Source organism: Saccostrea cucullata, unplaced genomic scaffold (assembly GCF_032062105.1).
Source record: "Saccostrea cucullata isolate Sc308-1 unplaced genomic scaffold, CSIRO_AGI_Scuc_v1 ctg1899, whole genome shotgun sequence".
NCBI classification, from domain to species: domain Eukaryota; kingdom Metazoa; phylum Mollusca; class Bivalvia; order Ostreida; family Ostreidae; genus Saccostrea; species Saccostrea cuccullata.
Genome location: NW_026924123.1, coordinates 4,808 through 17,626, shown reverse-complemented (window position 1 = coordinate 17,626; position 12,819 = coordinate 4,808). Strand labels below are relative to the sequence as shown.

At 33.7% G+C, this 12,819-nt stretch overlaps 1 protein-coding gene across 1 annotated transcript; it reads right to left on the bottom strand.

Annotated features, from left to right (window-relative positions):
• Nucleotides 1-76: 76 nt before the first annotated feature.
• LOC134265801 (prominin-1-A-like) lies at nt 77-12,256 on the bottom strand. Its single transcript, XM_062748015.1, has 25 exons — nt 12,025-12,256; nt 11,511-11,566; nt 10,900-11,031; nt 10,732-10,805; nt 10,469-10,589; nt 10,320-10,386; nt 10,133-10,216; nt 8,580-8,788; nt 8,333-8,407; nt 8,168-8,231; nt 7,625-7,701; nt 5,615-5,688; nt 5,300-5,452; nt 4,998-5,121; nt 4,810-4,901; nt 4,063-4,147; nt 3,625-3,777; nt 3,407-3,493; nt 3,206-3,280; nt 2,892-2,945; nt 2,647-2,727; nt 2,443-2,511; nt 2,225-2,314; nt 1,652-1,809; nt 77-206 (listed from the first exon to the last, which is right to left on the bottom strand). The coding sequence occupies exons 1-25, from the start codon at nt 12,254-12,256 to the stop codon at nt 146-148; spliced, it is 2,547 nt and encodes an 848-aa protein (XP_062603999.1). The 3' UTR covers nt 77-145.
• Between the last annotated feature and the right edge of the window lie 563 nt (nt 12,257-12,819).

Below are 12,819 nucleotides of genomic sequence, written 5' to 3'. Positions count from 1 at the left end.
GTTGTCATGTTCTAAATTTTGTATTTACTCCCACCCGGTAAATTCAAAATTTAGAACATGACACAAATCAGGCCTCTTTCAGATTGGACACTACAGTGCATACAAAATTATCATCCTCTTTAGTAGAAATAGATGGTGCTTGTTATTAAAAATCAATGGACTTATGGTACTGATAGCCTGGTGGCTCAGGATTTGGTTTGAAGGTCCTGAAAAAAAAGCAAAAAATAAATAGCTACTTTAAAAATAAACAGAATACACAGAACCTACTACAGTAATGAATATAGCTAAGACTATAGACCAAAAATAACTTTGAAACAAAAAGCTGTTTTGCTCAACCATTTATCTAGCTGCAATAATGTAGCCCTCTCCGATTTTTTTTATCTGTTATTTTCTGGAGAGGGCTACAATTCCATCGCATCTCCGTAATGGTGCAAATATATTTTTTAAATACGGGCGATTGAAGGCAAAATAAATTATTTTTACATTCAACTTACTTCTTATAAGACGGAATTTTTATTCACCGTCAACAACATAACCTGCTAAACTCGAAAACCATGTAAACTATATCTGCATGTTTACCAGCAGCAGCCATGACAGTTCACGCGTGACGTACTGAAACTTTCGCTTGAAATTTAGAACAACTTAATAAAGCAAATGTCGATGTTTATAAACGACTGTGCTGAAAATTTTTAATGTATCACAAAAATATCGATAAATAAAACCATTTCAAGTGTTATTTTTACGCAAACAGCGATATGTATGCCTAAAATAAGGGAATTCCTAAAAGATCCGCTCCTATAGATTCTAAATTCCCATTGGCTGTCCCAAAATAAAATCTATCAAGGTCAGTAAACATGGCGGAAAAATTCAAGTTGTGATGTTGACATACACGAAAAAGAAGAGATATATGGGTCGTTGACTCGTTGTGAATATTTTTGGATCGATTTATGTCTTGCATAATTACTTTTTTTAAGTCCAGGTAAGAGATGTCAATGAAATAGCCGTTTACTGATGATTTGAGCCGAAATCCGTGCGGGAGTGATTCACTGCCGCATTGCACCATTACGGAGATCCTAAGGAGTTGTAGCCCTCTCCCCCCCCCCCCTCCCAAAAAAAAAAAAATCGTAGAGGGCTACATAATTGCAGCTACCATTTATCTCATTTCGCAAATCAAATAACCTCCAAGAAAATGTAAATGACATACAACCATACATGTATCTAATGAATTTAAAAAAACTTTGAATGACCGAGCTGCAAATTTAAAATAAGTTCACGCACAGTAGACGTGGGTCATACGCTGTACTAACATAGTGTTGGCTTGATGACGTGAACTGTATGTACATAATTATATAGATTGATTTATAGTGTGGAGAAATATAAGGAATCTGGTTAGTTCCATGCAGCCAGGTCGAAAAATATTTGTGCCAGAGTGCCATGTCAGCAAAATATTTTTATTTGACGACCGCAACATAATTCCTTGGAGGCCACAGAAAAATATATGGCGACCTCCAAAACATTTTGTGGCGGGCTGCCAGAATTATATGGCGGCCGCCAGATAAAAAAACTTTTTTCTTTTTGTAACCAACCGGCGTCCATAGAAATTACACAAGGTTTTATATGCATGTTTTTATCTAAAACTTCAATCACTCACCGTCCATAATCGTCAAAAATATCGTCATCATCGTCGTCGTCATCGCCGTATCCTTCACACTTGTCCATCTTACGGTAATATTTAGACAGCTTAACGGCAACAATGATAACAGGTACAAAGAAAAGGAGGGCCCAGCCGATCCCAAACCAAAATGCGTTCTGAAATATTTACAGTGAATGAGATAATTATCACAGGAAAAATTGTATTACAGTGTATACACGTAATAGTCACACGCCGGAAATTCCTTCCGAAACATCCATTACTGTAGATAAGTGGCATTTAAGTATAAGGATTCAAAATCATTGTTCACGAAAAAAAAGATAAAAAGTTATTTACTGATATTTTGTTTTATAGGCCTTTCAAAATCAACGACCACTACTCCACTCTATCTTAGCTAGTAAACAGAGTGATTACTAATCATGAAGAATGCTTTACTAGGCATACTAGTTAAATCAACTAGGTATTTCTCTCAGTGTTTCCTCTTCGTCCTTTTGACTTTTTGTGCTTTCTTTCCCTGGTGACTAAATGTTTCAAATAAAGCAGACAGAGTAAAATTGAAAAAGTTTAACTTACTAATGCGTCCATTGTGTATTTACAAAACATGGTCGTAAAAGAGTCGTACAGGTTCCATAGGGGTAAACAGGCGGCCAAATCATTGTAAATCTAGGAAAAATGTTATTAAATGAAGTTTAAATTAAAATCAATTTAAAATAAAAATATTGATTCAAATGCAGCTGGAAGACATAATTTATTAATTATTCATTTTTCTCAAGATACTGCTGAAAACCAACCAGATGTCTCGTTCTATTTATGTAGGAATCTATGTATCCCAGTATCTGATCTTTATAGGTTGCAGCCACCTGGAAAGAAATTTAATACATATATAAACAAGATATATTTTCTCTGGGATTATAAAAATCCATAATTTCACGAAGATGTTGTAGCAATCTCAAGATATTGCGATGGGAGCTGGGGGTTTATAGATGTATACTTACCGATGTCAAAACACTCGTAACGTTATTCTGTAGCTGGTCATCGGCATTTCTAGCAGTTGTCATGACATTGTCGATTTTTGTCTAAAAGTCAGTTGCAAGATTCGTATAATTATTCACATATGTTGATACGTAATTAAAGTACATGTATCTGAAAACGTCAGGGACTATTCTCTTAATTAATTGAGGGTTAATTTCACTATGCCAACTATAGAAAGTATTTATAATTGATTCATTAATATTCTTACTGTGACCCCACTTAATGAACCCTCTAAGGATCCTACTGATGTCTGAAGATTCGACTGAAATTAAACGAATATATCATGATCATTTTTATCATAAAATAATTTTAATTGTTAATGGCGTATATACAATAGTATAAACTGCTTACATATACTGTAAGTAAACACAAATTTGTGTTACAAATGTATGTATTGTATAAAATGGTAATTTTTAAGGTAAAGATGAAAATATTATATACGTTTGGCAAATATCATATACATGGTACATATACATTCATTTTTTACATCATCACTATAATGGTAATATTTTTTTCCCTAACCTGTGCTGTGACTAATGCTGGATAGGTAGTGTCTCGTATGGTTTCCATGTCCGTGATGTGTTGTGTCCAGCCCGCCTGCAAATGTTACAATTCAACCGGCATTAATTAAGTGAAAAATACATACATGAAATCAAGGTAGGACGTTATTAGGACGAATGAAAAATAACGTAAGATAAAACATGTACGTGTAATTACACTCACAGCAGCGGGCCCCGTGCATAAGCTTTTAATTGCCTGCATGGCTGATATCATCGAGTTGAAATCAATAGAACCAAAGTCTTGGCTCAACTAAAAAAAATAAAACAAGAAAAAAATAATTTTTAATGACGTTAATTTTATATAAAAAAAAAATATGTTTTCGCCAACATTTGCAAAATTTTTGAAAATTAACTTACCGAATTCGGATCTTATGTACTCACCGTTTGATTAATGGCTGTAAAGTTTATATTGTCGATCCCAGAGTTCTTGAAGTCGTTTAAGCTGCTTTCCATGGAAGGGGTCAACACTTTGAAACTACTAAGATCAATGCTAGTAGTGATGTCATTCATCTGCTTGTCAATGTCGCCAGTGTACTAAAACATCACATCAAAATTTGTCAGTCTACTTGACTATACTTTAGGTACATGCAGTTGTCAACTGCACTTGGGGGTGTGTTTTTTTTACCAAGCTATAGTAAAGAAAACTGTTGATGGGTACTAGTGCATAACCTGATCACAGTGTGGGTAGTTTTCAATTGTCAGTGGGTACTAGTGTGCTACCTTATATTTTTAAAGTCTGCTGTCAATAGGGACTACAGCATCACTATCACCTGACTATAGTTTACGTACTTAAGCTGTGTAAAAGTATTAGTATATTACCTGACTGTAGTTAAGGTAGTTGTCTATGGGAACTAGTGTATTTAAAGAAAGTAGCTCAAAAGGAGCCTTATTCTGTCTGCAACCTCTGAAAAATATAAATTAACTTTTTTAACAAAAAAGTATTAAACTAAAATAATAATTTGCTTTTTTAAAACTTTTTTTTCTTAAACCTAATATAAATAACTCTGTATTACTTAAACAATTACAAAATTTTCATTATATGTGTTTACTTATTTAAACAAAAATGATCAAGTAAACAATCATGAAAAACTCAGACTGAGGTAATCCTTATATTCAGATTCAATGAAATACCTCGGATCCTTATTAATTCGAACACCAAGAATCTAATATTTCACCTTCTGAACGACGCCTTAGGAGTAAATTATATTAGGACCAACTTTAAAGCAAGATTTGTTCCAGATTAAAAAATCGAATCGGTAGGTAGGCCTGAAATTTTTTCTCAGAAAATTTCGACATACATATTGACGGGATTAGAAACTAAAGGAAGAAAGAACAATTAATAATATTGTTTCAAAAAAAAACAAAAAAACTTCTCAGTTGGGCCCTTTTAGCAATTTGGTCAGGGGACAAAGAGACAATATTTTAAAGAGGTCCCTATAAATGCTAATGATGTTTCATTAACACGGATGCATAATTAACAATCTTAGAAAACATGAGCGTTTGGATTAACGAAGTCCGACTGTATCATGTCTGATTCAAGGAACAAATCATAATGACGTCACTCACAGTAGGAGATTGTAGATGCTGATGTTGGCGTTAGGATCATTGAGTAGCATGGATCCAAGAGAGAAGGAAGAAATGGCGCCAGCATCAATAAACTGTTGAGAGAAATTTAATCAAGAGATGAAATCAATAAAAATAAATGGATCAAAGAAAAAAAATTGCAATAATATTTTTCAATAATAATTTCTTACATCCTTAAATATGGTCAAATCTAAGAATGTTTGACATATCTTCTCAAAATTTGCACCAATCATAAAAGTAAAGGTGGTTAAGAACATCAGTATGGCACCTATCATAAACATGATAGCCACAGTCCTACAAGTAAATTGAAACATTACTTTCGATGTAAAAATGAATGAAGCAAAATATATGTTCTTAAATGTTCTTGAGCACTTATTTATACTTGAAAAATTGAAATAAAGTCAAAAACTTTAATATAAACTCATCTTCAAAATTTTATTTTTGCAAATCAGAAATAGTATATAGTATTTACAGTATTATGAGACAGCCCCCACAACTCGAACAGCAGCCTCGTTCTGTAGGTTTGACGTCACTTCCTCCACAGCAACATCCGCAAAATATTCCAAGGATATTAAGGACCGGAATCAGGGAAAACAGACCCATTAGACCATATCCAAAATATTGTCTAAAATAGTTATGAATATAGTCTTTACAGGTAAGTACCGTCATTTATATTCATTGTGTGTGTGTGTGAGGGTGTGTGTGTGTGTGTGAGAGAGGGTGTGTGTGTGTGTGTGTGAAGGAAAGGCGTGTTAAAGCAGACGTGTAGTCTAAGAAATGATTTTACCTGTAGACGTCATACGTAAGAGCAGTCTCGAAAAAACTTTTGGCATCTGATTTGAGTGAAGCAGTGTCAAATGCCTGTGAAAGGAAGATAATAATGTTTGTAGTGTCTCTAACAAAATGAATCTAATGACATTACTCTTTCCCATTCGGTTTTATTGTGCTCCGATACGAAGCACAGACCGTCGCCTTAATCCTTTACAAAAGTTAAAACTAACAAGCTAATTCAGAGGATTCGTGTCCCCCGCTTAGGGAAAAAGTCGGATCCCTCTGACTGAATTTGTAGAATTATTAAATGTTTACATGTATACTGAAGCAAATAAAATACATGTATGTCAATATGCATATAAAGATTTGATTGCTTATTCTTTATTATGTGTATAGAAGATTGTTTTTATATGGAATATTTATCACACTGTAATGATTATTTTATAACCACATGCTGAATACTATCATTTAGTAAAAAAAGTATTTAAAAAAAAAGGGGTCTTAATTCTGTGATTTGTGAAGCGAGACATACCACTAGACCACGGAATCGCTTTAAATGGGGTGAAGTATATGCACAACTGAAGTCACATACATGTATATATTCATGTTCGGTATTCTCAAAATTTTACGCAATCCATTTTGTTTGATTTATTTAGCCTTTATCAGACAGTTCTAATAGATGTAATAAGAACATGAAGTATGTTTTATACGCAATATATATCCTCATGCCCCTGTGCTAAAAATAGCGACATGTAATACTATAATATACTAGTAATGAAACAAACGGAGAGTTAGCATTTGAGCAGGGGTCGAGAGGTGTGTAGTTTATAAAATTACATTGCATAAGAAAATCTTCTAGAAATATGTAAATGATAGTGTTACACACAGACAGGATGTATAAATATACGACCTTGTACTTTGACCTTTTGACCTCAAAATCAATAGGGGTCTTCATTTTTCCACATGGCGTTACTGTTATGTAAAATTTCATTGCGATAGCTCAAATGGTTCTCGAGATATCGTGTGGAAACGAAAGTGTTATATAACAGACAGAATTTGTTTATTTATGACCTTTGACCTTTTGACCTCAAAATCAATAGGGGTCTTCTTTAGTCCATAGGGAGTTACTATGCTAAATTTCATTGCAAAAGGTCAAAGGGTTCTCGAGATATCGTGTGGAAACGAAAGCGTTACAGACAGGCAGAAAGACGGACGGACGGACAAACCCAAATTAATATCCCCCACTTTTCAAACGGGGAGCAAAAATAATGAGGACCATTTTCATCGGTAACAAATTTTCTGATCAGTCCCCTTTCATGAAAAATACTTTGATTTGTCTCTTTTCTCTTCATTTTAGAATTTTGTCCCCCACTTGAAAAGTGGGGGATATTAATTTGGGTTTGTCCGTCCGTCCGTCTTTTTATGTCTGGATATTACATCTATGAACTGTTTAATAAAGGCTAAATAAATCAAACACCATGGATTGTGTAAAATTTTGAGAATACCGAACATGAATATATACATGTATGTGACTTCAGTTCTGTATATACTTGCCTCCACGAATAGTGAGTCCGTGGTCCAGTGGTATTGTCCCTCGCTTCACATGTGAGAGGAACCGGGATCTTGGTCGATTCTTATTCTTTTTTTTTTTTAATACTTTTCTTTTTTTTTTACTAAATGATAGTATTCAGCATGTGAAATGAAAAAATTATGAGGCTATAAAATCATTACAGTGTGATAAATATTCCAAATAAAAAGAATCTTCTATACACATGATAAAGAATAAGCAATCAAATCTTTATATGCATATTGACATACATGTATTTTATTTGCTTCAGTATACATGTATACTTTTAATAATTCTACAAATTCAGTCAGGGGGATCCGACTTTTTCCCTAAGCGGGGGACACGAATTCTCTGAATTAGCTTGTTAAATTAACATTTTAGAACTTTACATTGTGGTTATCTTGTAACATGCATTTCCTTAATTCTGTGATTTAACGATTCCTTAAAAATTTAAATTACCCCATTTAGTTGACTCAAGAGATTGTCAACCATTGTATTTAATGTTGATTTAAAGGAGTCCATGGTAGACTGAAGAGCTGAAATATAAGAATATATATTTGTTGTCCAACATTTAGGACTAATTTCTATCATATATTGTATAAGGAGAGTTAGATACAAGCAATCGTGAGGTGTGTAATTTATAAAAAGTTTTAAGAACTTATAGTTATGTAATTTATTAATAAGAGTTTAATGTGCTACCTTCAGTTCTCTTCAAAAGAAAAAATACGCCATTTTTCAGGTACTGTTTACTTCAAGATAATGATTTTTGAAGAAGCGTTTCTTGAAATATTAATTTATATCAATCCCCCTTTCAATATTCAAAGATAAAGGGTGTAAACTTTCCAACATGTGTCAGACATACAGACAGAGGACAGCTAGAGGAAACGTGTTATTGAAACTGTGCATGTATTATCAAATCATCACTGAAGCTAACAAGAATGGGGAAAAATCCTCGGATTCATAATTTATGTTGGATATTCTATGCAACATCTAATAACTTACACGACTGTATGTTGGAGGTTGAAGAATTTATCGTCGATTCCATGTCATCCAGACTTGCTTTGGCCTGGGGAAAAAGTAAGTCTGTTTTATATTAAGCAGAGTATATATATGTTTGTAGCTGTGAAACTTGCATCTGTTATTATTGTTTCATGGGCCAATACTGACCGTTAGAGCTATGCCGGTGAGGTTCTGGGACACAACATTGTTGATTGCCGTCTGTGTGGATGTGAGATCAGGCAGCTATAATTGGATATCATTAAACAAATTTATAACAGAAAATCTGAAGGGAATAATAATTGCATACGTGAAGGTATATGGCACTAATATGTTTTATGCACTGCATATTGAGATAATTTAATTCTATGGTCCTAATTTTTCGATATATATATTCAGAGACATTGTAACAACATACGGAAGAAAAGTCGATCGTCATTGCTAAGGGGGAGGTATCAAAACTGTCACACGCTGTGGATGGAGTACAGAGACCGTTACACGAAGACTTGGTGGAGTCGATGTCACTTTTGAGAGTAGACAGACTTGACGTCAGAGTATTGGCGGCTGACGTCAGAGCACTCTGGTCTGTAATCACCTGATCCAGCGCTGATTTTATGCTGGTAAGGGCTAAAAGCATAAAGTAAAAACTGTTATGAATATACCGGTATGTGTATTAAACAAAATCAAACCTATAACTTCAATGTTAACAGTTTATTTCGTGCATAAATTCTTCTAGTTTTCTAAGTGCACCAATCTGGGTAGTCCTATTAGGTCAACATGTAAATTTGTTACATGTATGCTCGTGCGTATTAATCAAATTTTTACGTGTAAAAGCTGTAAAAAAATATACACATGGTAGGTTAAACATTAAATTCGAAAAAAAACCCACAGATTAATTCAAATTTTGTTACTTTGTGGTAGATGGTATTTTTTTAAGATGAGCCTCGGAGAAAAAACACATATGTATTATAGTAAGTAATTCGAACTCTTTCAACTCAAAATTCTGAACTTTTAACAAATATGCAGCCAAAATATTATTAATATAACATTTTTATGCCTCTGTAATAGAAGATTCGGGGGTATATAGTGTTCTTCGTGTCGTGTCCGTCTTCCTTTCTAATCTGTCTGTCTGATCGTCTGTTTATCCGCAAAAAGTTTAACCTTGCCCATAACTTTTGATTTAGTGGAGCTTTGACTTTCATATTTCACGTGTATATTTCTTGTGTCAAGATCTTTCTTTGGGCACAACCAAATTTGACCTTTTGACCTTGACCTTGGAGTTTGACACTCTTTTACACAAAAATGCAAACTTTTACGTTGGCCATAACTTTTCAACGGTAGGTACTACGACTTTCATACTTCGCATATATATTCTTTGTCACAAGACCTTTCATTGGATATCAACAATTTTGATCTTTTGACCTTAACCTTGGAGATTTATGCACTTAAAAAAACTTTAACCTCGTCCATAATTTTTGAATGGTAAGGGCTAGGACTTTCATACTTCAAATTGTAATTCCTCTGAGAAGACCTTTCATTGGACACCAAGAACTTTGACCCTTTGACCTTGACATTTGACCTACTTTGAAAAAAACAAACCTTGACCATAACTTTTAAAGGGTCAGGGCATGGCTATTTAATCCTTGTGACAAGACCTTTCATTAGATACCAAGAATTTGACCCTTTGACCTTGGAGTTTGACCTACTTTTAAAATAAAAACTATCCTTGGCCATACCATTTGAAGAGGTGGTACTAGGTACTAGGGCTGTCATATTTGCATTTAAGAAAAGTTTAATCTTTGCTTTGTTGCCTTACGGGGGCATCGGTGTTTCGCAAACATACCTTGTTTTTCTTTAATTTGAAAATTGATTCCCTATAATACTATATCTTGAGAGGATAAAACCAAATTAAATAACATATTCAAGTTATGATTTAGCTAAAAATAATTTGATGAAATATCAAATGCTCACATTGGTCCAGTGAAATAACAGCATTAATCACAGGGTCGATGTCCAGAACACTGAAAATGGCTTTCGTTAACACAACCCCTATCCCTGAAATTGGAAAGAAAGTTACAACAGGGCGTCAAAAGTTTGATGTACGAACTAAAATAATTTTTTTAAAAGATGTATCAAATACTATATAGCCATATCATACCAGAAATGTCCCGAATGAGAGCATCAGCCACAATACTATACATGTCTACGGCGACAAACTTAAATTGCTGAAAGAAAAAAAAATATGAATGAGACTTCAAATTTGTGTATTTGTAAGAAATAAAAGAGATCGAAATACATCTTTCGTACCATTCCTGTATTGTTGACGTATGACATGATATCATCAAGATTATCCGCGATGCTGGTATCGGCGTACTCCAAAGCTATTGTAAAACGTCCGTTTGTCATGTACACACAACCAGCTGAGGCCCTTAAAGATAAAAAAAAAGTATAGAGTCAGATGAAGTCCATTCCTTGTCTGTAACCTGTCCCAAAGTATGAAAAAAATTACTAGAATTCTTTTTTTTTTCAATGTATATAGGACAAGACGTTTGATTTTAGGACAAACTTACGCCATAACTACGGACATAAGGAACAGCGCCTGCGCCAGTCCCATTCTCTTACAGCCCTCATTTTCCTCGTACACCTACAGTCAAATTATATTACATAAAGTAATTGTATAATCACATAAGGTTATTCTAGAAATTATGTTATAGGCCTAAATGATGATTTAAGTCTACCTGTTTGCTATTTCCTCCACAGTTACCACAGCAACGACAACAGCAAAAGCAACAGCCACACAGTGGTAGAAAAATCATAAATAACAGACCAATCACAAAACAGATTCCAAACCCCATGGCGTAGTTAACTAACTGAAATTCAAATGGTTATTCATATATGCCAATTTAAAAAACCTAGCTGCAGATCTGTAGCGTTATGGTTTTATATATTTGTCTTTAACCGTAAATTGCACATTTTTTGCATTATGGGATCTGTAGCGTTATGGTCAAAGACAAGTATATAAAACCATAACGCTACAGATCTGCAGCTATAAAAAACCAAGATTGACGGAAAGCAAACAATTTGATTACTTAATTACTTCATGTAATTTTCCAAGACGATATTTTTTTTTATTCTTCATAATTAGCAATGAAATAAATAATTATTTCGATTGAGATTAGGTACACATAATATCACTTATTACCAATAGCTACCCTAATCTTTAATGCAAATATTAAATTAATTGTACTTCATTGTACGCAAATTGTGGAATTATCAGGGAAAAATAGAGTATATACCGTACCTAAAATATATATGGTATTTTTATATTAAGCAAAATAAGAACACCCACCTCCATATACTGAGAAGAAATATCAAAACTGCCATTGAGAACTTGTTTAATAAGTGCTGCAAATAAAAAGTCAAGGTAGCAAACGTTAACTTGTTTCTATTTCTTTTTATTGCACAAAATAAAAATGGAATCTTTAAAAGAGAAACAAAATATTCGATACTATTTAACAATAAATGTTTTGACTTACTTTGAATTTTTGTAGGAGAATTAAAAATAACAAATATAAACTATTTATTTAAAAGATAAGTAAGCGTATACATAGGGGGTTTTCCTACAGCACAGCACTCCAATATATAATACATGTACCACATAATTTCATACCCGCTGTTTGAAGAATTTTTGTTTTTAAAAAGTTGTTTGTACTATGATTGTAATATCATGAAAGCCAATGAAAATAAAATGCTACCTTTTTCTACAATCATGTACATGTACATGTATGTGCCTTTTTATTAAGTGAAATACCGAAGGTTACAATTTTCCTGGTATATATTTAATCAAAAGTTCTGTTACTTACTGAATGGAAACGGGTTTGGTTGAATGGTATTGATAAATCCATGAACAAATGCGAATAAAGTTTTCAGGGACCCCTCGTCGTAACTATTAGTTGTCTTGTAGGGAATTCCAGCAGGGACGGAGGCCCATGATATGGTCCCATTGTCAAATGCTTCATTTCCATAGCTGTCGGTGATGGTAGCCGCTAAGGTTAGCGGCAGTACCACCAACAGCAACACAAAGCCGCGGGACATTAGAATTTATTAAGTTCCTTCCGACATCATGATAAACGAATGTCCGTTTTTTCTTCCAGTGCTGGACATGACACTGTGACGTCATAGGACTGAGGGTATGGGGTGAAGGGAGTATGCATTCGCGGAATTTTTATTTTTTGGCTAAATCCTTCTAATGTACGTAACGATAGATTGATAGTAATTCTTATTACCTTAATAAGGACATTATCATGAAAAAAATTTCTAACATACTTTATTTACTGCATTTAAAAATTATATTTTTTTCTGTTTCAAATTCGAAATTTCCTTTTAGCGCCTCTTTGGTGTTTTGATAAGTTGTTAAAATTTTAACCCCTTTTAAAAACATGAACACAGTACAAAACCAACGCCTGAATACCCTAAGCACCACTTCATGCAATGGAGTGTCCAAATTGTCTGACCATTAACTTTTTAAGCACTGGCCATTGTAATATTTATCTATGCCCCTTTAATTTATCTTGTGGGGGGATTAATTCTCTGTGTCTTCGAGCTTGTGGTAAATACACATTTGATTATTTAGTTTGTGTAATAACTTATTACGAGTG